Here is a 27199-nt window from a genome sequence, read left to right on the forward strand (position 1 = left end):
GAGCTCACGAGAGGTAATATAAAATAGAATAGGAAGGCAAACTGGGAAATGGACGTTACATGGCCAAACGTGTCCATGTGCAAGGAGTGACAAATGCGAGTCAGGGCTGAGCGTGCATGCGTGTGTGTGCACGCTGTGTCAGTCTGCCCCTATAGATCCTAGGCAGAAAAAAAAAAAAAAAAAGAAGAAAAAGAAAAAAAGCATGGGAAAAGCAGAAGACGTGCCCGGGTGCTTGCAGGTAGCTGGAGTGCGGAGGCGATGCAGCCCCGCAGGAGCGCGGGGTGTGGGCTGAGGGGGGGGCGCACCCCTCGTCCCGGGGGGACCCTCAGCGCCCCTCGAGGCACGGGGAGCATCCCCGCCTCGGGAGCCCTCCTTCGCTCCTGAGGCACGGACACTTGATCAGCAGTAATTGTTCACCTCTAATTGCTTCAACTCATCTGTAAAATTCACAAGCAAACATTGTGCCGTACCTGAAAAGGTAAAAGATCCTGCCAGCACTCTGAGCCTTGCGCTGGCCACAAGTTTATGCTGCTAAATTCAGGCTTGACTGACAGACAGGTATGATTCCCAGACTGCTTGAGGCAGGGTTTAGGTGAAGCTCAGACCGATGTGTAATCTAGTCGCTCTGCTAAGCTGTACCTTCTGCATTTAACAAAAAGAGGGAAAGAAAAACATTTTTTGTTGTTTTCTCTATTAGACTTTTTTTCAGAGACATACCACCCCACCCCCCGATTCATGTTTGAGGTTAGGTTTCATCACTTAGGATCAACTTTACAAAAGGCCTGGGCTCTTTCATATAACTGTATAAATGAGCTTTGCTGAGATGAACAGCTCGATAATGGTGGGATGCAGTCAAACATGCATGCTGGATGCAACTCATATTTCATTTGATGGAGGTGGAGTAGGGTTTAAAAGCTGCATTTTTTTTTTATTTCAAACAAAGTTGATCTAGGATTTCTCTTTGCTGTCTTCCTATTATCTGCTGTCATGCCCAATCTAACCTGACCGTATGTAATTCAAGATGTATATGAATAATAAAATTCCACAAACAGCACACTCTCATTTTTTCCTTTTCCCTAAAGAGACCTTAGTGTGTGCAGAGCTGCAAAGAGTCTTGTCACTATTATTTCCCTGGAATGTGTTTTTTCAGCTCAAAGTCAGGATTCAATAGCAGTTTCTGCGAACTTGGACGACTCCCCTCTGTTATCTATCATTAAATATCTATTAGTTCAACTTTTTAATGACTTCAGAACGATTAGCACTGGTAGGCTTTCTGACCGAGCTGTCATCCCAGCAAAAGCATTATTTTTAAATATATATGTTAATGAAAGTGTGGTTGCAAATACAGCAGTAACTATAGCAATGGTGTGTCAGGGACTGTCACATGTTCCAAGCACATTTTCAAGCTGGGACCACAGTCACCTCCAACCTATATTTTTTTTTCTTTTTCTTTTTCTCTTTTTCTTTTTCTTTTCTTTCTTTTTTCTTTTTTCTTTTTTCTTTTTTTTTCTTTTTTTTAGAAATGTAGTTGGTTGCAGTTTAAGTCAGAGCTCCCGAAATTGTTTCTGTCTTGCTTGTTGCTTGCAAACTTCTGACAGTGACATGGCCACATAATGCTGTAAAAGTGCTCTTAGGTTCCAGGTCTCCTGGAAGATTCCCTTTGTTTTATCTATGGAAAACTGCAAGTGACTCAAGATCAACTTGTGGAGGCTGTGGTTTGTTGTGTGTGATGAAATAGTTTTTTGTTTTGTTTTGTTTTTTGTGTGTGTGTTCCCCCCCCCCCCCCACTCAAGTAGATGCCACTGAAATGGGAGGAAAAAGCAAGTAGTATAACACTCTTAACAATGTGCACAATGTCAGAGATATAAACCGAGGTGAGTGAACCTACTGCTGTAGGTTGCACCAGATCTGATCACATCTTACAAGTTTTACAAACTTTTGTAATCTGCAGACACAGCTTCATGTTTCAGGTTTTACTGCCTGCGCTCCCCTGCCACGGCTTGCAGCTCGCAGGCAGAAAAACACCGAGACTTCTCCAGCAGCCCCAGACATAGAGCCACCTGCAAAACTTGTGTATTTAAGGAATAGTTTTGAGGCTTTGTTGTCAGAGAGTGAAATTAAGGTTTTGGCTGTTATGGGTCAGAAGGGCATGTGCACACTGAGCTCACGCAGGGCCCTATTCCGCCATGATTCCTCCTACGAGTTATTAGTTTATTAAGCAAATAGAGCTTAATCCAGCTCCCACTGAAAACCTGTCTCCAGTGGAGCAGGCGTTGTGTCAGCATGGGGCTGGTGTAATAAGGAGCTCGTCAGCTGTGGTTTTCCATTTGTGGAAATTTGAGGTGATGCTGGGCCTGAAACTCCTGCCCAGCCTTCTGCGTGCGCCTGTGTTATCTGCAGCCCAATACGCTGCCAGCGCTGCTGCTCACAGCATCGGCCTGTCCTGACGTGACCTGCGAGGAATTGTTCAGCACCAAAAATGGCAGCTAATTGTCGCCACTTCTGCGGGGCGATAAGCTTTTTATTGGTGTTTAATAAAAGCAGTTGGGCACGCCGTCAGTGAGCAAGAACGCCGTTTTGTGATGAGAGCTGTCAAGTCCCACTTGCACGGGGGGGTCTGGAGGATTACAGATGTCTGCAGAGACAGTGGGGCTGCCACTCACTGAGCGCTTGCTGTGGCTCGTGAATGAAAGCGGGATGTGGGAGGGCAGCGGCGCCGTGCCCTCTCTGCAGACCTGTGTGGGCCTGCATGCAGGTGGCCATCGGCGGGACGAGTGGGACCTTGACGGCATCCGCAGGAGCTTGGCTGGATGTGGCAGTCCCTAACCTGGACCTTGGGCTAATATTCACCAGAAAACTAGGGTGGAGGAAGGCATGAGCATCACTGGGGAGGCGGCAGCAGCTCTGGGGACACAGAGCAGGGTGTCTGCGCAGGGACAGCCTGGAGACAGAAAGATGCGGACTCCTGACGCCATTTCAGGAGGGTATCGTCGCTGTGGCACCTCCTGCTCGAGCTGCCCAGGACACTCCAGGAAGCCAGGAAGGGCTGGACCCGCAGTGTCACCTGCAGTGCCCCCAGCCCTGTCCCCATGGCGCAGGCCCCGGCTGAGGTTTGCCTGCTGAAGTGTTCCTCAGGCCTGGCTTGGGGACGACTCCTCACCCCGGCATACGAAAAAACTCCTTTTCCTTTCAATTTATCACTTGCCTGAGCATGGCCAGAGGAGCCAGGCTCAGGTTTCACAGCGCAGCCCTCCAGCCGCAGCAGTTGTTCATCACGGGAGCCAGAATTGAATTTTCACCGTTTGGACCTTTCTCCTCAGCTTTCCACCGTCGTTTTCGGAGCTGGTTCTCCGCTCATCTTCCCACTTGCATGTGACGTGTGTGCACTGCAGCTCGCATACGGGGGCTGAAATGCCACTTTTTTCCCTCGAAGCGGTGTGGCTGTTGGTGACGGCAGGCCGGCAGCAGCGGTGGTGGACGCTGGGCCCCGATGAAGCGGCCTGGGCCCCGCCGGGGAGCTTCAAAGCGCGCGGCCCCGGGCCCAGCTCACGGGGAGCGCATTTTCGCTATTATTTCAATTATTACAACTTCCTGAATAGGTGGAAGGTCATTCATAATTCACGCCTCTGTCATCTTTACACATGCCAAACGCAGTCTATTAAGCATAAATAAAATTTCAAGTGCCTGACCAGGAAAAGTAAACTGGGATTCATAACAATGAGGCCTTATTCATCCATTTAAAAGTAAATTGTGTGTGTTCCTTTTCTCCCCTCCCCTTTCCCTTTATGGCTGGCAGTTTGGGAGCTTTTATTTCTGCTCGGTAGCACGCGCAGGGGCAGGCACGGAGGGCGGACGCGCGAGGCCGCCCCCGGCCGCTCTCCGCGTCAGACCCCTGAACTCTGAAAGTGCTTCCAGATCTGGATCCGATTTTGCTCTTCCTATATAAACTGCAGTCACACACCACTGATCCCAGGGCATGTGAAAAACGCATCTGGACTTTGCTTTTTTTTTGGGGGGGGGTCATTTCTCTACCGTGCAGCAGCTCTTTGTGCACTTCATGGGGTGGGCCGGTGCTTTCTTAGATAAGGGAATTTCTGGGGTTTTAGGTGGAAAGAGTGGGAAAAACCCTTTCCCATGAAGTAATAAGGACATTTAGAAATCAGATTAAGTTTACCTGCGTGATCATTTTGTTTTAAAGTTCAGTTTGTTTTATTTCAAATTCTCAGTGGAAAGCAATTTGGTATATAAAATGTTAGTGCAGGTGTGGGATTTCTTTTATATACAGAGCCTAAAAAAACCCTTTTTTTTTCAATTATTAAAGTTAGTATTTTAACAATAAGAATATCAGAATGCCAAATCTGGAAATTGGACACATGAACCTTGTTTTGGAGGGCTTTAGTTGTGAGATGCCAAATAAAACACAGCATTCATCTTAATCCAGGGAGTTTTTCTGGTTAGTCCTCTGCATCTTCTCCCTGCTGGGGTACAGAGGGGCTGGACGGGCACCTTCTGGTGGGTAGCTTCATCATCTCTGATATTTCAGTATTTTTGAGGATCTACACTGACAGGCTGGACAGTTGGCTACAGAGTTTGCACCTGGTTAAGGATTTGTCCCATGTCCACAGTGAGGATCCTGCATCATACTGGGACTTGCATCGGGATGGGATGCAGCACAACACAGCGCTCCGCAAACAAGCCCCTCTTTATGTGCCTGTCAGTCCACGTGTCCTTACTCTGCAGCCAGAGGTGAAAAGGTCTATCGAAGCGTCTTTGATGGGACAGCATGAGCAGAGGAGGAAGAATAGCAGGGAAAGCTGCGTCGTGGTTTCTCTTCATACCTTCATGCGGATGCACCATCGACCTTGGAAAAACAAGTGTTGCTTAAAGCAGATGTTTGCTGGATGCAGTGTTGACATCAGCAAGGAGCTGCAGGGCTGCAAGTGTAAGCACCACCTACGTCCTCTTCTGTGTGACCCTGAAGAACATTCACTAGACACCAGTGGCATTATTTTAATTCAAGACTTGCTGGTAGGGTTTTGAATGTGCTGATTTGGTTTTGCGTCGGTGTAAATTAGTGAAAAACAAGATTAATGTGAAAGTATTAAGAAACAAGAGGAGTGCCCTGAGTCTGACCTGTTTTGTGCAAACATGGCACTGCTGACCTCAGGACGAGCCTGCAGTGGCCCAGCAGTGCCTGGAGATACTTCTACCGTTGGTGTTGGCTGGGGAGGGTGTTGTGGGCTTGCAGTGCTGAGGGCTGCTATGCCACATTTTGGAGGCTAGTGTACTTTTGGAAAGGAAGCAAGAAAGTTGAGCCTGACAAGAAAAGATGTGTTTTGCATTGCTGAAAGAAGCCCATTGTTTTCTAAGGGGAAACAGAATTGGAGAATGAACCGTGTAGCTTTTATACATTTATCTGTCTGACAGGCAAAAAATAAAGAGCCCAAGCAAGCCCCTCTGACACTGGGGGCAGGACAGTGTGGAAGAGGGGGGAAATGCAGCCTCGGCTTCTTGGGAGGGGAAGCAGCACGTGAATGCCTGCTCCTGTCTTTTATGGGGGATTTTTGCCACAAGCAGGAGGCTGCGGTGCGGGTTTGTTGTGCCTGATATGAGAGATCAGGAGGGGGACATCGGGTCGTGGGACGTTGGGCAGAGGTGGGACATCAGGTGGTGGGACACCGGGCAGTGGGACATGCTGGCTTTAGCTGCTGCTGCTCTGCAGGCCTCTGCCAGAGCAGCTTTGGGGACGAGGTGAAGAAAAGAAAACAATTCAGAGGAAATGTGTCTTATTTAGTTATTTTTATGTGTTTAGCACGTTTCTGTGGGCAAAGGCTGCTTGCAGAGAGATAAACCATTAGGCTATACGGCCACCTCCTGGAGGACGTGGGTATCTGCTCGGCGCCGGGGCCACCCGTTGGGTGCTGTGTGTGAGGGGAATACCCACACAGCCCTCCCTGGGCACCCAGCCCGAGGCCAACACAGCTGCTGGGCGTTAAACAGCAGAGTGGATTTTGTGCCTCCCTCTCAGGGCACCAGAATGAGTACTGAGAGTCAATTCTTTGTGAATTAAACCTTTAAAAATACATTAGACGGAGGTAAACGCAAAGGCATCATTTGTTAGGGTAGGGAGCCTAGCTGTCATGTGTTTTTGTTTAACAAGGCCTGCGGAAGTTACTAATATTTATTTGAGCTGTTTCGTGGAGCTTTTTTAGTGTTCTTCACGTTTCCTGCTGAGACAGAGAGCAGCCAGATGGGTTTGGGGAATTTTGTTTGGGCAGAGCCTGGCAGCGAGCACACGACAGGGGCTCGCCCCGACCGGGCGGTACCACCGGGCGCACGGCCCCTGCTCCTCCACCAGGCCAGAGCCCAGTGTCACCTGGACGAGGGGACCAGGTGCCACGAGCTGAGTGCTGACGAGCTGACGAGCTGCTGTGGGCACGCCTTCATCCTGGCCTAAGCGTGCCTTTGGTTCCTGTTTGGAGCTGAGGAGTTAAAAGGCCCGCTGGGTTATGCAGGCCTCTTCCTTTGGGGCTCTCAGGACTGCTCAGGCAACTGAAGCGGGTGGGCTCGGATGCCTCATGTTCATCAGCAGCATCTCCTCAGATGTGATTCAGTAACTTTCCACAGTTCTTTCCCCCTTCTCCAAGGGGAGAAACAGGTTACATCTCCCCTGCGTCGGTTGTTCAGGGATGTGTTTTATGGTTACCTTGTACATAGATCTGGTGTAATAAAGCATGTGAATTGCTGGTGGTGTTTGCAGTCATCAGGCAGCTCATTTTGCAGCAGAAGCTGTTGAAAGCAATCTCTTCTTTATCTTCATGGAGCCCAAAGCACAAGGGCTGCGGGGCTGGCAGGAGGCCCCCTGCCACAGCCCAGGGTGGCACCTCCCCAGCTTACCACAGCAGGACTGCAGGACTCACCTCCCCTCCGCCTTTGTGGCATTCACCTGCCTTTCTCTTTTCCAGATATTCTACAGAGTTGTAGCAGACATTGAACCTGGAGAGGAGCTGTTACTGTTCATGAAGAGTGAAGATTATTCACATGAAACAATGGCTCCAGACATCCATGGTTAGTCACTTCTTATCTAATATGAGGTATTCAAAAAATTAGGGAGACTTCTCATCTGTTGCAATACTTTTGAAATCCAGAATAGTTCGCCTGTAGCCAGGGAGGAGAGCTGGACTATGGTTGTATTTGTCTATCTTCCGCCCTTCTGTTTTTCTGAAAGCTGTTCAGTGAATAAACTGCTCTAATACTAACGTAACTCCTTCAGTGCCTCTGAGGTATGGCTGTGATCTCAAAAGCAGTGCCGGCAGTGGCATTGAAGGGTCTCTGTTTATTTTCTTTATCACGCCTGGCCCAAATAACTTCCCAAAAAATGGAGTGGTGCATTCTGTACCTGCCAGTCTGCTGAACTCTACTTTGCAGAGTTGATTTTTCTCAGCGTTGCGTCCCTGCAACTCTTTCAGGTCTTACCTTCGTGTACACAAACCTCCCTGGCAGAAACAGAGGTCTGCAGAGGTAACTGAGGGCATCATTAAGGCTTCAGAAATGAAACTTAATTAGTTTTGGGGTATTGCAGAAGGAAGAGAGTCCATATCATTATCTCCAGACTGTGCTAGTTGCTGGTCCTTTAGGACTAAGATGTATGGACCCTGATAATGACTGTGTTTTGTTTTGTTTTTTTTGTCAGTTTGCCAAACAACTGCTCTTTTGAAAAGAGAAAATCTCAGGTTGTTAATGTCGCTGTCACTTTTGAGAACACAGCCATCCTTCCTCCTCGTGCTCATTCATTATTCATCCAACGCACAGGGCCTGGGTGTAAAACTCCTGAGCTCCTGCTGATGCTGTGCAGATTGGGATGCCTCAGATTTGTCCCCACCTCCAAATGCTTCTCCTGCTCTGCTGTCCATAGTGCAGTGGGTTAGGAAGCCACAGCTGGCTGTAGGATATCAACTGGATGCTTGTTAGATTGCGGTTCATGCCAATGTGGCCATTTCACAAATTCTTAGGGATTCGGGGACTGCACGCAGGGGCCTTCCCAGGGCAGGACATGCGTGTCAAGGGCTGTGCTTTCTTTTACCTGCCTGTACATTGAAGAAGAGTTTGGGGATTATTCATTCATTCTAATTTGATGTGGGTTTTCTCTTTTTCCTTTTTTTTTCTTTTTTGTGTTGGTGACTTTAGTTGTTGCTAAAGTTGTCACACTTTTTAAGCTGTTACTGTTTTCCATGCCTATTCCTTCTGGGCAACTGTATCAACAGTACCAGAGGAGTTTTCTGCAGTCACACACAAGTATGTGTCCCACAGGGCTAATGTAGGAACAGATTGGACCAAAGTATTGCTAGTGGAAAGCAGTGCTAGTGGTGATTTCTCTGGAGCAACTCAGCCCTCAAGTAGGCACCAATTATATCCATTTGAGATTTCAGCCGGACTCCTTGGCACCTGGGCATTTGTATCTGCAGGGCAGATAACTCTGGAACCAGAACAGGGCATGTGGCTACTCACGTGGGCTGTCAGTAGAAAATCCAACAGAAAAGAAAAAAAAAAACAACAAAAAAAACATGGGATTCTCTTCTTCACATCTGCATTCCGGAATTTTCATCTCTCTCTGGCTCACCTTAAACAGGGAGGGTGCTGGAAGAGAACTCTAATGGAAATGAAGAGACTTCTACAAGCTATGAACACCCTTTGGGCTATTTGAAATGCTGGTGTTTGTGTCAGTCTCCTTCATTCAGATGGGCAGAGACCAACAGCCTCCACTGGGTATCCACCTTAGATCCCGTATATCCCTTTTTAGGATAGTTTTAAACACACTGACCTTTGTTCCAAGCCAACGTTAGGAATCCCTGTTGGTTGTCACCCAGGCAGTTAACCGGTAGCATTGCAGTGTCATATTGTAGAATTAAAGCAGTATTAGAAAGCATTACAGAGCATCCTTGTTTCTTTTGTGTTTTTCATTCTTTTTTTTTTTTTTTATTTTCACTAAATAGCCATCTATTTAAGTACGCTGTTGAGTAACTCCTGAGAGTAACTAAAAATGACTGAAAATTGAGGCAGTCTCACCAACCATTTTGTCTTCCAGAGGAGCGCCAGTATCGCTGCGAGGACTGCGACCAGCTCTTTGAGTCCAAGGCTGAGCTTGTAGACCACCAGAAGTTCCCCTGCAGCACACCTCACTCCGCGTTCTCCATGGTGGAGGAGGACTTCCAGAAAAAGCTTGAGAATGAGAACGAGCTTCAGGATGTGCATGAAATCCAGGAGTGTAAAGAGTGCGATCAAGTCTTCCCAGATTTGCAAAGGTAGGAATTAATGCTTAAAACATGGTTTAATAAGGCAAATTCTGCAGTGGCTTCAGTCAGATCATGCAGGGCATCAGCCAGGGCAGAGTCTTACACCTTTTGATGAATGAAATTTCTCTGCTCATTGGTGTTTTAGAGCATGGAAATTGATGGAGTCTCAATAAATCAGAAATTCAATTATTAATAGGGACCTTAATTTACGAACTGGATCTTCTGATAATCAGATCTTTAGATGGCATGAGTTGGACTGGTGGCGATGAAATCAGAGGAGTGATTGTAGTTCAGATGAAGTGAGTTCTCGTTCCCGTTTTGGGGTAGGAATTACTTAAAACATCTCTGAGTGGTATTCACTGATTTTATCTTTGCAAACAAGCCATGCTAGGCAGAGGCAGGTTGGTTAGACTGTGTTCTAGATATTAATATACATATGTACAGCCATACCTTCTTGAAACATTGGGGTTCATCTTTCTCTTACATATGTCTGTCTGCATGAACAGATAGACCCATATGCATATGTCCTTGAAATATGTATAGGTAAGAATGTAAATACAAAGTACAACTTCATATGCTGAAGTTAATTTACGTGTTTCCTGTCACTGTATTTTTTGTGGCTACTTAACATAATGTATTGCAGTGCAGCAAATTTTGCAAATTACTGAAAGGTATTGGGAGTGCTCTGGAGCTTCTGCAGTACATCCCTCACAAATTCACACCTTAATGCTCTCGCTTTGAGGGTGCGGGAGGGTTCTAGCAGTTGTGCTGAGGTATCTCGGCAGGCAGACACTGGGTCAGATCCTCTGCTGTGATGAGACAGAAGAATATGTCATATGAAGACAACTGATAGCAGCAGATGTGGGCCAGTATCTTTTGCTTTCAGGCAGGGTCTGTGCAGCAGAATCCACGCTCCTACAGCTTCTTCTTTCCTGTCTGCGCTGTGTGGGTACAACTTAGGTAATTGCATTAATTATGCACTTTTAGGGACAGCAGTGTGTTTATTTGCATTGCTTGAAAATCACGTGCCATTTAAGTATGGGCTCATCCACTAATAGAGTACTTTGCAAGTTCATGTTTTTTGTAGAAATCCTTACTAATCCCTGGCTCAGGATCTCATGGTGTGTGCTGAGGTGGGATGCTAGCATGGATTTGTGCACGTGCAGGGTTTGTCCCTTAGGCCTTCTCATCCTGGATGTGCCAGGTGCTGATTGTGCAAGACGAAGCCCCCTTCCCCAAACCGCAGACGCTCCCAGGCTCCTGCTGCCTGAGCAGAGGCTGCTCGCTGTTGTGCAGGCGGTCTGTGATGAGCATGTCGTACGACTTGACCGTTACGCCTCCTCAAAATTAACGGCACCAAAATGAGAACGCGATGTGCCAAACGCTGCTCCCATGGGTCAGCCACACGGAGTGTGAAGTTGTGCATGCGCAGTGCCTTGCTCGCTGCCTGCTGTTGGGCGGTTTCCAGCTCCACGTGTCTAATTTTCAGTCCGAGTGATGGATGCAGAAGGGCTGATGTCAGTAGAGAAGTTGAAGGGCTGCAGCAGGGTGGGTGCGGCAGTAGTTGGGGCCGACATTTCTCTACCTCGTGAGTTATTTGGTGTTAAAGCTCTTTTCTGCCCATGAACCAGAGGACAATATCTAACATATGGGAATCATTGAGCAAATGTAAATTTAGCTTAAAATATTAAATATTGAAGAGAAAGGGCAGAAAACAAAGAACGAGTCATCATAAATAGATGGGCAGTACTGTGAGAAAGAGTGAAAAATGAGAGAGAATGCAGTCATTCTCCGAACTCTTGAATTATTGAGAGGCTAATACACCACAAAGACAGTTCACAGCAAAAAAAGTGCAGAAGCATGCTATATACAGATTATATAAAACAAAAGGCCCGAATGAGCCATGCTGGAGGGTGCACATAAGTAAATTGAGAAAGAGCTGAGTGTGAAGATTGAGGTCTGGACATTTGGGTGGGGGGGGATCAAGAGTGCTCTGGTGCTGATGGTGGGTGGTGTACTCACATCAGGTGTCTGGCAGAGTGGGGACAAGGGTCTCTCTAGGTCTGACTGAGATTGGTTTACCAGTGCATGGTGGAGATGCAATTGTTCTAGAAAAGTTAGCAGGCAAGGCTGCTAACATAATTGCTGCGGATGAATACTAAAAGACAAATTCAGAAAATTCAGAAGTGAAAATGACTTCAAAGACATGCAAAAGAAATTAGGTAGGAACTGAATATCCTGCTAACAGACTGAACAAACTACGAAGAAAAGAACTACATAATTGAACACAGTTAATAATCATCAAGGATAACTTTACTCTTAGTGTGCTGTATTCAGAAGCATTGTTCTGCTTGCTTATGCTCATCCTGTCCTCCACCAGTGGAGTTATTCCGGTCTACTCCTGCTGTAAGAAGATTGACTCCCATTGTAGGAGTGGAGCTACATCAGGTGATAGGATCTTAGATGTCGTTAGAGTGAGAGCAATAAGGTAGAAATGATTCAGACTGCAGGGAGGAATTACCAGAGTGAAATATTGAGAAGTGAATGGAATAATCTCCTTGGGGAGTGATGGAAGCATCATCTCCTGGAGCATTTGCAAGTGGCCCGGTGAAACATGAGCCAATGTCTTATTGTGGTACAGAGGGGATGCTCTGCCTCCCAGCAGGGACAGGCCTGGCACCCAACGGGCCTGGCTCTGTCAGGATTGGGCCTTCGGGGCTCTTTCTTTCTTCTTCTTTTCTTTTTTTTTTTTTTTTTGGTTCCGTGCTCTGTTGTCGCCTCTTGCTACACTGATTTGTGAACCCCTGCTCCTGTTTCCGCAGCCTGGAGAAGCACATGCTGTCCCACAGCGAGGAGCGGGAGTACAAGTGCGACCAGTGCCCCAAAGCTTTCAACTGGAAGTCCAACTTGATACGTCACCAAATGTCGCATGACAGCGGCAAGCACTACGAGTGTGAGAACTGTGCCAAGGTACAGTGAATTTGTAGGCTGCCCGGCATGTCTCGTGTCGCTGAGCCCGCAGGGGCAGCCGGGGTTGGGATACTCGAGGGCGTAGCGCTCCCGCAGTGCTTCAGCCCGTTTCCCAAGGGTTTAAATCTTCACTTTGTGTATGTTAGCTTTCCACCCCTTTCGATTTGGAAGGACACTACTGCAATATAAATCAAAATAAGAAAAAATGCCAGGTTCTGACTGCGCTGAGCGCAACCATCTCATTCCTAGAGCATCTGTATCACTTCCAGCACGGTGCTTGCTGCACAGATTATTTGTATAAAATCTCGTTTTACCAAATTCCCAAAGCCTGCGCCTTTTGCTTAAGGACTTTCTCATGTTTAAGTGCATTTGCTGCAATAATGGAAATTTTGCATTGAGCTGACACTTGTAAGATGCAGCCAAGCCCTAGATACTGGGACTGTGATTGAGATTTCTTGCTGCCATGTGTCCAGCAAAGTATTTCTATTGCAGTAATGTTTGGAGGTTTCCTGTAGCCATATTTTGACTCATTTTCTGTGAAGGTGTTGCACAGGAAGTCACTGGCCTCAAAAGCATGACTTCTAATCGCAGGAGCAAATGCTTCTGCTGTAGTGGCTGCATAGGGGCTAACAGCTCCACCAAATATTTGGCTGATCCTGGGAAACAGAGGCCCCGTCCTGCAGGCACAGCTCCCACTGATGCCCATAGGCCGTGTTGAGGTGCAACAAGCATCCACCGTTTTTTTAATCCTAAAAAGCTCCCAGTAGCTTTGAGGTCTGAATTCTGAAAGACGCTTGTGTTAACTGGCTTCTTCTGCGGTTAAGTTTCTTGGTTAATGAGTACTCATTTCCTAGCAGGTTTTCACGGACCCCAGCAACCTCCAGAGGCACATTCGTTCCCAGCATGTTGGGGCTCGTGCTCACGCTTGTCCAGAGTGTGGCAAAACGTTTGCCACTTCTTCAGGCCTCAAACAGCATAAACACATCCACAGCAGTGTCAAACCTTTTATATGTAAGTCTTCCACTAAACGTCTTTGGTTAAGTGTATTTCTTTTGTCGAAAAGCGCCATAATCTGCAGGCAGGAGGTTGTGTTGTGCTTCCTTGGCTTCTCCCACTGGTTTCGTGGGGGCTGTGAGTTATTAAATGAGAATTGGGTAATTCATAGTCCGATGCACAGCATTGCTTTCATATGACTTTCCTTTTCAGGCAGACGCTGTGTGATGTATAAATGTACCTCTTGTCCCTGGGATATTTTTCCACGCATAGATGCAAAGAGCAAGTGGGGAGTCGGATTTGGCAAGAGGGAGCCGTGCTTTGCACCACGCTGAGCTGGCTGCTCTCCTTCCTGCTCCTTTGGAGGAGCAGCAGCCCCCATGCTGCGGGCGGTGCTGGATCCATCCCTGCCATGCAGGGCAGCATTGGTGCTGGTGCTGGGGAGGAGGTGGCAGTGCCAGCAGGGGCAGGGAGGGTGTCCCATCCAGCTGGAGGGATGGCACAGTCTGGGTGTGTTGGGTGTTAGGCGGAGCCAGCAGGACCTGAAAGCTTTCTTTGCTTTAGAAATTAAATTCGGGCCACAGGGTCTCTCCGGCAGATAACATGAGTTTTGCGGGAATTGGAAAATAAACCTTAAAGCCATTGTATATCAGCCAGAGGAGCTTGCCTCCCTCCTCGAGGCTCTTTTCCATGCCCCGAATTTAAGTATTGGGTTTAGCTATTAGAGCTTTGCCGGCAGCTGCTCCAGCAATAAAACTTGCCTCATATGTGGGCCTGACTCTATACCGGGCTGTAAATCAGGTCCTCAGAGTCCCAAGGGTTGTGTTTGCTACTTGGCCAAATCCTGGTGTGAGATCGGAGAATCTGGGTGCACAGTAATGTTGCAAGTTGCTTTCTCTCCCTTTCACCAGAGAAGCAGAGGCAAAAAAAAATTTAAGAATATTATTCTTGCTAGCGTTAATGTCTTCCACATACTTTTCAGACACCTGCTATGGCTTTAAAAGCACCTTATGAACACCTCCCTTCCTTGTTCTCTAAACTTCTTCACCTTTTGCTGTTCTCAAAAAGAATTACCCAAATGTCATCTTGATACTTTTTTCCAGCTGCCTGTATTTTCTGTACTCCTATTTCACACCAAGTCTGACAGGAGAAGCGGCACCCCAGCCAGGCAGCATGCTAGGCACAGCAGGTTGCTGTCACAGCAGAAGACAGCAAAGCTGCAGCTCCAGCCAACGCTGCACGGTCCCGTTTGCTGGAGCGGGCAGCTGCGACTGGGGCATTTGCCTCCTCAGCATATGGAAACCTAGGGAGCTCTAAAATGCTGCTTTGACACATGCTTTGGGTCTTACAGTGCCTCGAGGGGAGCAGTAATGGCTTGCAAGGCTAATTTGTGGGAAGTCTGTATATCTGCCATTGGGTTAGATAATCCTTTTGATGGGCTTCTTCACTAAGAAGATGTATAACTAACCCAATCCAATAATAAACATCACTAATAATTCTTAGACCTAGGATTACAGGTTAAGTAATTACACTTTAAATTTATACTTATTAGACAAGGCTAGCTTCTGGTCCAGGTAAGGAACCTTCAGCTAGTCCTCTTGCAGCCAGTGCCCTGCATAAAAATGCGAAAGTGGCACCTCTCTCAAATGAAATAATCTTAAAATGTTTTTGTTACTATTTATCCTGATAAATCAAACCAGCAACCAGTGTTCTTGAAATGCACAGTATGAGAGATGAAAACGCATTGAGCAATCCCTGAATAATAGCCATGTAATTACAGAACAAAAGGGTTTGGAGACCACATGTTGGTAGGCTTTGCTGAGCAATGGGAGGGAGGTAGGGTCACCTCAAGGAGATATCTGTTTTCCACCAGAAGGCCACACACCATGATTTACTCTACCAGTCTGTTTATGGCAACTGTCTCTTATTACAGTACACCGCCCAAGCTTGAGTGAAAACTCACCAACACTAAGGTAATTACTCACTGCCTTCGCAAAATCTCCAGCCTCTCCAAATAGAAACCACATGCCATAATAGACCGAACATATTCAGAATAGTACTTACAGTAATTTTTTTAATAAGCAGAAAATATGCAAAGTTAACTGCTGGCTAATTTGGGGTCCAGAGACGATCGCGGTACGGAGCGTGCTTAAGCACGGGATGAATTTTTGCAATCTGGGAGACAGGCTGGGAGTTTGTGTTAAACTTGGGTCTGCGCAGCAATAAAAGCTGCGAGGAGGGAAGCTTCCCTTACAAGTTAGCTGCTTAAAAGCATGGCGCTAAGATTTAAAGGATGTAATAAGGTGTAACAGGAGAAATCAAACCCAGCTTCTGTTGCTTTGATACGTGGAAGCAATTAAAGTTGATAACCGTCCCCCGTCCACTAAATTTTAAGCAAAGCTTTACTTGGAAATAAAAGTCATGTGGTGAAAAAGAGGTAGATCTTGTAACAAGGACTTGCCCGGGTAGTCCTGGCTCCCGGGACTCCCGCGGAGGTCGGGGCAGCGCAGGCGATTTGCACAGCTGATCTCCTGCAGAACCGGCAGGCGTTGGGTGAGCGGCTCGCTGCTGCCACATCCCACCCGGGTTCAGGTGACAGCCCCCGAGAGTGAGACTCCTCTGGGCAGTAAGGACTTTGGACCTGTCCCCGAAATTTCTTTGTCAACCTTGAAAGCCCATGTTTTTAATGGGCTGTTAAATGCAAGAGGCACCTCATTAAACAGTTTTAAATAGCTGTTAGTCTCAGAAAGGTGAACTCCTCAGTACAGCGGTTAATTGTTTCATCAATATAATAATAAAAAAATTGTATATTTTAATGTTTTTTGCCATTATCAATTTAATTGTGTTTTAAAACTGAGATCAGATGCATTAGTCAAATGAACAATTTAGAACTCTCTTAAAGAGAGTTTGTAAGGATATCTCTTAGTTGTGTGTATGGTTGCATTTCTACAGGAGTAGAATATACCTCAGTTCTGTTGCCTTTTGAGTAGTTTAATGGAGACTAATAAATGGATAATATATCAAGGCTCTATAAAGGAGAACTTCCCAACTCTAGGAAGACTAGATCTGTGCCAATAAACCCTTTTTCCCCCAGATGCTACTCTGACTGCAGCATTACATTTAATATAATCCTGTAGATAAGGAGCAGGCCCTTAGCACAACCTGGTAGAAAATCAAAAGCCCATAAAATACGATTTGTTTTAAATCATGCACTAGCCTAGTTTTGTAAACGTATGCATTTTCAAAAGGGAAAACGGGGATTTTCTTTTTTGAAGAAAAATACGTGGTCTGATGCTCTGCTGTAATGTATTGGGCATAACTTTATCAGTGCAGATGGAGTTTTCCTGCTTGGATGTGATGGGAATTGGCCCGTAATATCCAAGATGAAGGTTGTGAAAGCCTGTGGATGTGCTCACTCAAGTTATACCGTTGTGGTCAGTTTAGTTTTGGTTTCTGTGATCAGCAATGAAGTGGGAGGAACTTTTTGTGCAAGAGCTCAACAGTGATGGTGAGGGCTGCACAAAGCTTCCAGAAGCTTAGCTGTGGGGGCCTGATTCTGTACCGTGAGGTACGGCAATGAGTTTCTGCGGTGTTAGAAGAGATATTATGCCTAGGATGAGGCTAAAGATAGGAGGAAATAGCAGAAAATTAGGGATTTATATTGCAGCAAGTGAACAACAGATAGTTCTATATTAAATAAAAAATAGTTCCATATTAAACAGACAAAATATTTTCCTAAAAGAGAAACAGAAGGCACTTATTAAGAAAAAATCAAGCATTAAAAAGGAACAAGAGCAGCTCTTCTCTTCTCTTCTTTTCTCTTCTCTACTCTGCTCTTTTTTTATTCTTCTTTTTCATTTTTTTTCCCTTTCTCTTCTGTTTCTTTCCTTGTGAATGAAGATTTCCAACAGGAACACTAACTGATATACAGCAACAAACATTCTTCCTGAATTACCGCATTGCAAATTTCCTGTGCTTGGGCCCAATTCTGTGCTCTTTACCCCACGAATTGTCCCAGGGATGTCAACGGGGCGTGAATAGGGAAAAGGGGTGGGTGCAGCACGGGCAGGATCAGGCCCTCGAACAATGGGAGCATTGTTGCTGAGATATGGAGCAGCCTACTGAAGAGGTAAACAGTCGAGACATGACAACAAGTGGTCAAGTTTCTCAAGGGCAGCGATCTGGACGAGCAGGAAGGTTAGCGCAGGCCCCGGTGCGAGTGGAAGTCAGAGGACGTGATTGCAGTTCATGGGAACCAACAGTGCAGGATGGGATACATTCAATTCAGTTTCCTTTGCAGGCTTAAAATAGAGCCATTGTAAATTATGTCAGTCTGTGTCAAATCATGAAAATGATTGTTAAAAAGGCCTCAGAATACACAATGTGTATTGTTGTGTGGCTTTGATGTGTGAAAGATGAGAGCCTATGATATAACGCAAATTAAATAAAAATACAGTGGCAACATGCTTTTTCCTGGCTGGGAAAAAAAAAAGGGGGGGGGGGATTTATTACAGAAGGATAACACTGCTTACTGATAATGTTGTTGCCTTGTTTTTAAACAAAGCTGGAGCTGATACCAGTAGAAGCAAGTTAGTCCAGAGGCACGGAGAAATATTAGCGTGTTGAAGAGCACAGCACATAGCGCAGCTGGGGACTTGCCTGCTGTCCCTGCTAGTCCGAAGGGTGGGAAAAGAGGCCAGAAAAATCATTGAAATGGTAACCTACACTAAATGTAAGAAGGAAAAAAAAGTGATGTGAAGATTTTTGTGGGGAACTAAAAAAAAAATCCCATTGGCTTCATTGACGTGATTCAGTCTCCATAGCAGTGTCTCGCCCTGCACTGGTGATGGGGTGACTTTCAGCCTCCTGCTACCAAAACTGCTAGCTGGAAGCTGTGCTGCAGCACGATGAGTGTCGCAGGCCAGCTCAGGCCCAGGAGATCAAGGTAGATCTCCCCTTGGCTTTCTCCAAGTGCTTCTTTTGTGAGGCTGAAGTTACTCTCATCCCAGAGGAGCTTGAAAGGAAATCCATTGAGCTGTTCTGAGCATCGGACACACAAACAAATACAGCTGCATTTTTAAAGGAAATTGCTGTTGAAATACGGTGTATTTTTTTCGTGTGCAAGAAACAAATAAGCAATATTAAGACTAGTAAAGTTATTAAAACATGGAATTCAAAGTCATGGCTTCTAAGGCACCTGTAGGGAGCATATGCATTACATGTATAGAAATGCTTTGGGCATGCAAGAGTACCAGACTGAGGTTACTCTAGAAGCTGTAGCCTGGGCTTTCATGAGATTAACTTCTTAATTGTAAATCGAAAATAATGTCTGTTAATAATAGTATGCCCTTGGAAATACCTGGTTGTCTTCTCCTCTGCCTCTTTCGTATCCATGGGTCTTGCAGGCTGAGAGCTCTGCCAGGCAGCACTGTCTGCCTCCTGCCTGGCCCTGCAAATGTTTCTGGCTAACTTACACGTGTGCACGGTGACGCTGACGGAGGCATTCGGGGACATGGGTGCTCGCTCATCAGGAGCACCGTGGGTTCATCCGTGTTACAGCACCGAGCCACGGCTCGTGGCAGGGCTCTGGGTGCTAATGCAATGTGAAATAATGGTATCGAATGTGCAACGCTGTGCAGTGCAAAGAGCAAACAAGGAACCAAAAGCGTTACCTTTTAGTGATTTCAGACCTGCTCTGGTTTGTTGGAGGGGGTTTTTTGGTGCTGTCTTTAGACATTTGTCTGCTTGGATGCCTTGCTTTGGAACAGTACAATAGCTTTTGTGCACCCAGACTTCTCCTTAACGGCTTCCTAATTGACATTTGGAGGGTAAAAATGGTTTTATTTGCAAAATTTTGAGGGTGGGGGCAATTACCATAAAGCCTGAGATTTGTTGTTGTTGTTGTTTACATACAGGTGAGGTCTGCCATAAATCCTATACTCAGTTTTCAAACCTTTGTCGACATAAGCGCATGCATGCTGATTGCAGAACCCAAATCAAGTGCAAAGACTGTGGACAAATGTTCAGCACTACGTCTTCCTTAAATAAACACAGGAGATTTTGTGAGGGCAAGAACCATTTTGCAGCAGGAGGATTTTTTGGCCAAGGCATTTCACTTCCTGGAACCCCAGCTATGGATAAAACGTCCATGGTTAATATGAATCATGCAAATCCGGGCCTTGCTGACTATTTTGGAGCCAATAGGCATCCTGCTGGTCTTACCTTTCCAACAGCTCCTGGATTTTCTTTTAGCTTCCCCGGTCTGTTTCCTTCAGGCTTGTACCACAGGCCACCTTTGCTACCTACTAGTTCTCCTGTTAAAGGACTACCGAGCGCAGATCAGACAAACAAAAGTCAAAGTCCCCTCATGACCAATCCTCAGATACTGCCAGCCACCCAGGATATTTTGAAGGCACTAAATAAGCAACCATCTGTAGGGGAAAATAAGCCAGTGGAGCTTCAACCAGAGAGGTCCTCTGAAGAGAGGCCGCATGAGAAACTCAGTGACCAGTCAGAGAGTAGTGACCTTGACGATGTCAGTACCCCCAGTGGCAGTGACCTGGAAACCACCTCTGGCTCTGATCTGGAAAGTGACATTGAAAGTGAGAAAGAGAAATTTAAAGAAAATGGTAAAATGTTCAAAGACAAAGTAAGCTCTCTGCAGAGTTTGGCTTCAATAAATAATAAGAAAGACCACAGCAATCATTCCATTTTCTCACCATCTTTAGAGGAGCAGACTGCGGTGTCAGGAGCGGTGAATGATTCTATAAAGGCTATTGCTTCTATTGCTGAGAAATACTTTGGTTCAACAGGACTTGTGGGGCTGCAAGACAAAAAAGTTGGAGCTTTACCTTACCCTTCCATGTTTCCCCTCCCATTTTTTCCAGCATTCTCTCAATCAATGTATCCATTTCCTGATAGAGACTTGAGACCGTTACCCTTGAAAGTGGAGCCCCAATCACCCAGTGAACTCAAGAAGATCCCAAAGGGAAGCTCTGAGTCTCCCTTTGACCTCACCACTAAGCGTAAGGAGGAGAAGCCCGTTACTCCCATACCCTCAAAGCCAGCAGCTCCGCCTGCGGCAAGCCAGGACCAGCCTCTAGATCTGAGCATGGGCAGCAGAAGTCGAGCCAGTGGCATAAAACAGGCCGAGCCTCGGAAAAACCACGTCTTTGGTGAAAAGAAAGGAGGCGACCTCGAGCAAAGGAAAGTGTCCGAGTCCTCTTTGCAGCACGCCCGACCGACTCCCTTCTTTATGGATCCCATTTACAGGTAACGCTGCTCTCTGGCACCCTTTGGTACAGCAGTTAGGTCTGCCAGGGCCACCTGCCCGCAGGCACGGGACAACCCCGTTCCCTTCCTGCCGACCCTACAGGGGTTACTGCAGGGGGAAAGGGGCAGGCTGCCTGCTGACCTGCACACCCTGGGTGCAGTAATGCAGTAATTAGCGAGTCTTCATTACTGCCCTACTTGCACTGAGTTGTCGGTTTAACCTGCACAGCTTGATGTGCAGGACTGTAGCCTCTTACCCATAGATGCATTGGCATCAGTAGTAAGGGGTTTTATATTTACTGTGTGTTTGACAGCACTGGTTTGCCAGAAATTACTTTTGTTCCAAAATGCTTCCAACCTGGCTTTACTGCCTCCTGTATCTTTTCTTCCCTGGAAATCAGAGTGCATCCCAAAAGGCTGCCAGTTGTGCACCGCCTCTTTTTTCTTCCTGAATTAAATGGCAAGATCTCATAAGTACAACGAGAAGCAAATTTATCTTAAGGTGTACAAAAAGTATGGAAATTGAGAGTGATTTCTGCCCCTTTTAACATTGATTTGAGTAATGGCTGGATTTATCTAGGCATTTCATTAGTATAATTGAAGGCACAATGTCCCTGTGTGTACAAAGCCTAACCATGGGTTAGTTAATCTGATCTACCCTACAAAATCAATGGGAGCCTTTGTGTTGGCTTTGACATGCACACAAGCAGACACTGTCAGTCAAGTGAGGTTTTGAAAACCAGTTGTAAAATCCCAACCCCTCGGTGTCTTCCAGTAGAGCTGACACCAGTCTCACTGGGATCTGGATTTCACCTACATCCTGTGTACGTCAGCCCCCCTTTGTGCCCTTTGCCTTTCTGTTTCCGTATCTGCAATCAGCTGAAGTCATGCATCTAAATTAGTCTAGAGAATTATTAGCCAAAAAAAATGTTTGTTTATAATCTAAATGACCGATTTTACAGCCTATTGTTAAAAAAAAGTTATGGCCATGAAAACGATGTTAATTTGTTATTACTTTACCTAAAAAGAATTGCTGTGGGCATAGTGTTTGCACAATGCTCTCATGGAAGACAACAGGTAGTCATTATGAAGAAACATGGTATGATGCTATTTATTGAGATGATTTTATATGTGTCAGATTGATATCTGTATTAGACCGTAGGTTTTATTTGTGTCACGGTGATTTTAAATGCCTGAAGCAGTGGAAATAATTATTTGTGTTTTATGGTCCTGCATGACAAACTAATGAAGTCTATAGAAATTCTGGCAACATAGTACAAGGGTGGATGTTACTGAGCCGTCCTTTGCCATGAATTACATCTACGTAAGGACAACAGGGTCTGTCCCTTAAACCGTACACGTCAGTGACAGAGAAAGCAAAAAGACCTCAAATTTCCACACTGCTTCGAGTCACCCACACTGCGCTGCCCAAACACGCACGCTAGTTGATCACAATCTTGGTTGGTGGCAGGTCAGCTCCAGTGCCTTCCTGCAAGCCTGCATTTCTCGTACAGCCCCGTTCAGGGCCACCTTGGCGTGCGCAGAGAATGGTCTCCAGGATGGTGACGGCAAGGTCTCGCATGGGCAGGCGAGAAGGCACCTCTTGCTCACAGCTCCCCTTGCCTTGAATTCCACTCCTCTGAGTGGAGAGCACACTTGGTCACCTTATTTCTTCATAAAAGTCCTCGGTAGTTAGTCATTGCTTTTTGCTATCATTATTGCTGGTCTTTTGAAGCGGGATTGCTTCCTATGTAAATGGCACGATGATCGCCCTTCAACGGCGATCCGCAGCCCCCGCCCGTAGTAATGAGCCGTGTGCGGGAACCCAGGGCTGACTGTACTTCCTTATCTCTTACCATTATCTCTGAGAAACAAACTGCTTGATGTATAATTGACTGTTTTAAACATGAGTAGCTGTATAATTATTAATATCTGAGACGGATTCATCATAAGCAAATCTAATTTTAACATTTACAGAGTAGAGAAAAGAAAGTTAACTGACCCACTCGAAGCTTTAAAAGAGAAATACTTGAGACCTTCCCCGGGATTCTTGTTTCATCCACAAGTAAGTATTTTTGGAATTTAGATGTTGTAAACAAGCCTATTGATGCTTCAAAGCAGGTGCAGAGAAATGAATGCGGTCTTAGTCATTTTTGGATTTCCTAAAACACACAGTTTTTGCTTCACCATTGTGGTGGAAAAGCGTAAGCATTGTTCTGAGCTTCTTGATGTTTTGCAGATGAAACAACATGTTTTGATTATAGAGGAAGCCAGATTCGAACTACATGTATGTTTTAGAACCGTGTTCCTCCAAAACCATAGCGTCGCCACCAACGCTCGCAGCTGCCCATCTTTTTCAGGGCCGTTGCAGTGGAGGCAGTATTGCCTACAGGGAGTTGGTGTAGATTCAAAGTCGGGCAAGCATAACTGAGCATCCCGGCTATTTGCCTGTTTTTATACAATCGATTGCTTTTGTTAACATTGAAGGACTCCCAAAAAAGAGAGAAAACCTACCCAATGCATTCAACCCTCGTAATGCAAATGTCCTATCTAGGAGTCATGGGTGATAGCGTGTGCAGTGACTGTAGGATCCCTTCTCCTCCATGCCCGAAGCCATGCTATACGAGAGGGCTGCTGTGTTGTTCGTAGGCCATAATCCTGCTTATTACTTGCTGAACAACAATTTACGAGGGTGTCCTTGAAACAGTGCAACAAGCTCAGCGTGTATGCAGTACAGAAAGAGTACATGTGTGCAGACTGCACGTTAATTTTCTTCAGCAGCACTGCACCCTCATTCTGTCCTCCTCTTCTTTGCTGAAGGCAATTTTGCAAAAAAAAAAAAAAAAAGTGCAAAATAAATAAATATTTTGGCAAGAAATATCTTACTCTTGAAATAAAATGCTCTGTGTTATTTGCAAATTTGAACCCCTTGCTGACTATGGGCAGTTTCACCCTAATAGTGACACCCACGTGGGTCTCGTGCAGCCAAGAGCTCCTGTCTCTGGCGCAGCTTCCTCTGAATTCCTGGGCAGACCACGCCACTAGTCTGCCTCAATTTGCCTTTTCTTTTTTTTTTCCCCCAATGAAAGCAACAGTTGTTATGTCCGAAATTGTACGGAATATATTCTGAAGTATGGGACTTGTGGAGATCTGGGAAGGACAGCTGATGGCATGTATCGTTGCAGATACACTGCCGTAATGCTCTTGCATGGGTGGAGAGTGCAGAAGCACAGCTCTTTCCAGTTCCAATGCCTGTAGGAAGTGAAGGGTCTATGAAGTATTAAAATTGTTGAGAATTTATGTACAAGATTTAATAGCAGCTCAGCACCTCTTGCTGAGTTACCTTATTTGCCAGAGTTGCAAAGTGACAAGTAGAAATTCCCATTCTGTAGCAGACAGTATTAATACACCGATGCACAAATGGGAGCTGAATCCTCTTTGTCTCCCCTGGTGTAAAACTGGGCTGGTTCATCAAGTGAGTGATCCTGTTCGAACAAATAAAGGGCTGTAAATTAACGGTAAATTATTCAAATGAGGCTATTTAAGGTGCTGTATCAGTGGAAGGAATAATAGCAGTGTGCTGAATCCTCGCTGGGTTTTCAGAAGGTGTAAATCTCTGTTGTTTAGTCAAAGAGAGTTGGAGGGACTGCAGGCTTCAGCACGGGTTGCTCTGATGCCATCAGCAGGTGTGGAAGGAGTCTCTTTGTATAAAACTGCACCGTTAGGAGGTTGTTTGGGATGGGAAGGAGCCGGATACTTTTCTATGAAGCTTTGTGTGAGTGGGTTGCATGGCAGGGCGAAACCTGGAGGAAGATCTCTAGGGTGCTGGGAGAGGGTGACGTGGGCGTTCAGGTGAAATGGAAACGAGGGGCGTTCTGCTGTTAACGGGCAGGATCTGCCCCCTCCGGTGCTGGTTAGACCTCTCGTTGGTGCCTGAGGAAAGTCCCAGCACCGTCACCATGCCAGGTGCCACCTCCGTGCCGCTGGGGCTGGCCGGGGGCAGAGTCCTCTCCCCATGGTGCCGGGGCTGTGCCCTGCCAGCCGCATCGCGGGGCAGGGGGATGCCTGCGGGGGCTTGTGCTGCTGCAGGTGGCTGCAGGGTTTTCCTGCCGTGTTTCCAGCCACTTTCTGCCTTTTTGCCCATCCCTCCACATTGCTCATTTGCAATAGAAACAAATTCCGGGGTAAAGACTGGCTTTCGTTTTGTCACTTACCTGTCTGCTAGGTTAAAGCGTGTAACTTGTGAGATGGGCCATCAGTGTGACATGCACTCGTAATTCACTGTAAAAGAAAAGGAAACCACCATCATGTGTCCTGTCAAAAAAGTAAATGTCCAAATTTGCTTTCTCGCTGACATTAATAGAAGAGAGTCTCCTGTTTGCAAAGGCAGAGTTTGGTGCGGCGTTTATAGAGGACTGGGGAACGGCTCGCAGAAAAGTGTTGTTGTTTTATAGTCCCGTTCACCCCTGTAAAAGCACAGGTGTGGACTGCACCGCAAGTTTTCATTTTCTGCTGGCAGGCTCTGTCTCTGTAAAACAGGAGCAAAATATTTTTCATTGTTTGCGTCCTACAAATTTGTGTTTCTGTAGGTGAATTTATTTCTGAAACTTGTCATTTGATTAAACAAGAGCTTATTTTTTTTTAACTTGCTAATAGGACCACTAACAGACGGATCTTTAAAATAGGTTTTGGACTAGAGATTAAAGGCATAAACTCTGCAGTCCCTGCAAAACACCTCCCAGTGCCAGTGGCCAAAAGCTGCGAAAGATTAGGTCACGTAATTGTATTTCACAGTAATTTGCTGTTACAGGTGTTTTTAGGGAAAGAATGCCCTGGTGCAACAAATCATTCAGGATAATGTCTTAATTAGTATCTTTAAATAAAATCTTAATTAGTAGTTTGATTGCAATGAGGGTTCCAATGCAGGAATAATGTGTTGTTTTTGTTTCAATTTTGCTCCCAGTTCCAATTGCCTGATCAAAGAATTTGGGTAAGTTCATTGCTTATATTTTTGATTTAATCATTGTGAAATAAATTGCATAAGAAAAATATAATATGAAAGATAGTTTACCACACAATTACCGAGCATGCCACTCTTCCCTACAGTGTGTTGTAGCTGTAGCAGATAAATATCTGTTATGTCCAATTGGCTTTATTTTCACTTCTCTAATCCTGCAGTTTTTATTTGGTGAAGGCAATGGGAGCTTTACCTAAGTAAGGGTTTCAAAATGAAGTCTTTGTTTATATTTAACTGAAATTGTTCCAAGGCGTTTCCTTCAGAGATTGCAGTGAAAATTTTCAGGCTGAAATCTTGTTAGATTGCAATAGTTATAAATATTTAATCTGCATTCTAGACATTAAAATATAGAGCCTCGGAGGGCTTCACGTTTCTGTCTCGTATTGGCTTCAGTGGGAGTCAGTCACTTTAAGAGCTTTGAAGTTTTGAGCTTAATTGCTCATTGCGGTACTTAAAGCCCAAATAAAACACCCATTATTTGCAGTGCTTGTGTCAAATTTGTCCTGTATGTGCAGTTACATGGAGTCCCCCTTATGTGAACAGGAATTGTGCTTTCTGTATCTGTGGGATAAACTTGAGCATGCTCTTCTATTTTTAAAAAACGTTATTTTTAATACGTCTAAATCGCTCTTGAAAAAAATAAAAAGAGCCACAGCAACTGCTTTTGCAGATGCAAGTGAAATAACACTGTGTTGTGCTCTCCCATTGCTGGCCCTCGCTGCACGGCGAACCCATAAATACTTGTCCCAGATTTTTCCCAACCTCGCAGCTTCGGGTCTCGGAGGGGAGAGCTGGGGCCGGGCGGCTGCGACTCTGGGATTGACTCACGCTCGCTCATCACTCGCGGTGAGACGTGGACTAATTGCACAAGGTGAAGCCAGGATTTCATAAAACACGAGCTGAGGTGGCAATGTGCTCCTTCCCGCGTGCATCCCGGCATGGGGAGCCCACGAAGGGGGCTGTCCCGGCTCTCCTCCACGTGCCTGCGGTCCACGAGCAGCCATGGAGCTTTGCTTTGTGTGCACATGGCTTTAAAGCCCCATTTTCTATCTGTAAAGTGATGGCTGATAGGATCCTGACGTGGAAGGAGGTCAGCAGGCTCCAAAAGGCTCCTGTGAGCACCCCCAGGCCCTGACTGAGCTTGATCAGAGCGAGGTGTCTGGGTCCGTAGGAAGGTGTGTACCCAAAACCTGTTGCACTGACCTTGGACTTAGTGCCCCAGTGGAAGCCTCTGCCCCAATAAAACAACCAAAGGGAAGGCTGCAGGTATTTTTCATGAATCTTAAGCAAGCCTCAGATGATAAGCAGCTAGGACGCAGGGTTGGATGCCGGGCTTGGAGAGCACAAGAGGTGGTGCCCAACAGCTTCTTTGCAGCGGAGTGAATTCAGCGTAGTGATATCCAGGGTCTGTGGTAGGATTTGTCATTTGGCCTGTGCACCCTTGCCTCTCAGAAAAGAGGCTCTGTTTGGGGGTGTTGACGTTGGCTTGGTCCTCAAATTTTGCTCATCCTTTTTTTGTGAGTATCTCCTGGCCCTGCTAGTGCTTGAGCAGCAGCAATCAGTACGTAAAGCATAAAGTGCCTAGGGCGGGATGCAGATTCAGGGGTGAATCTTCATCTTGGGAGATCTGACTATGTCACATGTGCCTTTCATT

The 27199-nt window shown here is 46.0% G+C and overlaps 1 protein-coding gene across 9 annotated transcripts in view; it reads left to right on the forward strand.

Annotated features, from left to right (window-relative positions):
• Positions 1 to 27199, forward strand: part of MECOM (MDS1 and EVI1 complex locus) — a 317715-nt gene that overhangs the window by 273778 nt on the left and 16738 nt on the right. For 4 of the 9 annotated variants that reach the window (XM_040566981.1, XM_040566984.1, XM_040566988.1 and 1 more), the window contains 7 exons: positions 6966 to 7068; positions 9086 to 9302; positions 12116 to 12263; positions 13118 to 13274; positions 19172 to 20528; positions 22506 to 22593; positions 25492 to 25518. In XM_040566981.1, the coding sequence (XP_040422915.1) occupies positions 6966 to 7068; positions 9086 to 9302; positions 12116 to 12263; positions 13118 to 13274; positions 19172 to 20528; positions 22506 to 22593; positions 25492 to 25518 (2097 nt within the window). The remainder of the gene's footprint in view (positions 1 to 6965; positions 7069 to 9085; positions 9303 to 12115; positions 12264 to 13117; positions 13275 to 19171; positions 20529 to 22505; positions 22594 to 25491; positions 25519 to 27199) is intronic. The other 5 variants (XM_040566982.1, XM_040566989.1, XM_040566986.1 and 2 more) reach the window with 5 other exon arrangements.

This window comes from Cygnus olor, chromosome 9 (genome assembly GCF_009769625.2).
Source record: "Cygnus olor isolate bCygOlo1 chromosome 9, bCygOlo1.pri.v2, whole genome shotgun sequence".
NCBI classification, from domain to species: domain Eukaryota; kingdom Metazoa; phylum Chordata; class Aves; order Anseriformes; family Anatidae; genus Cygnus; species Cygnus olor.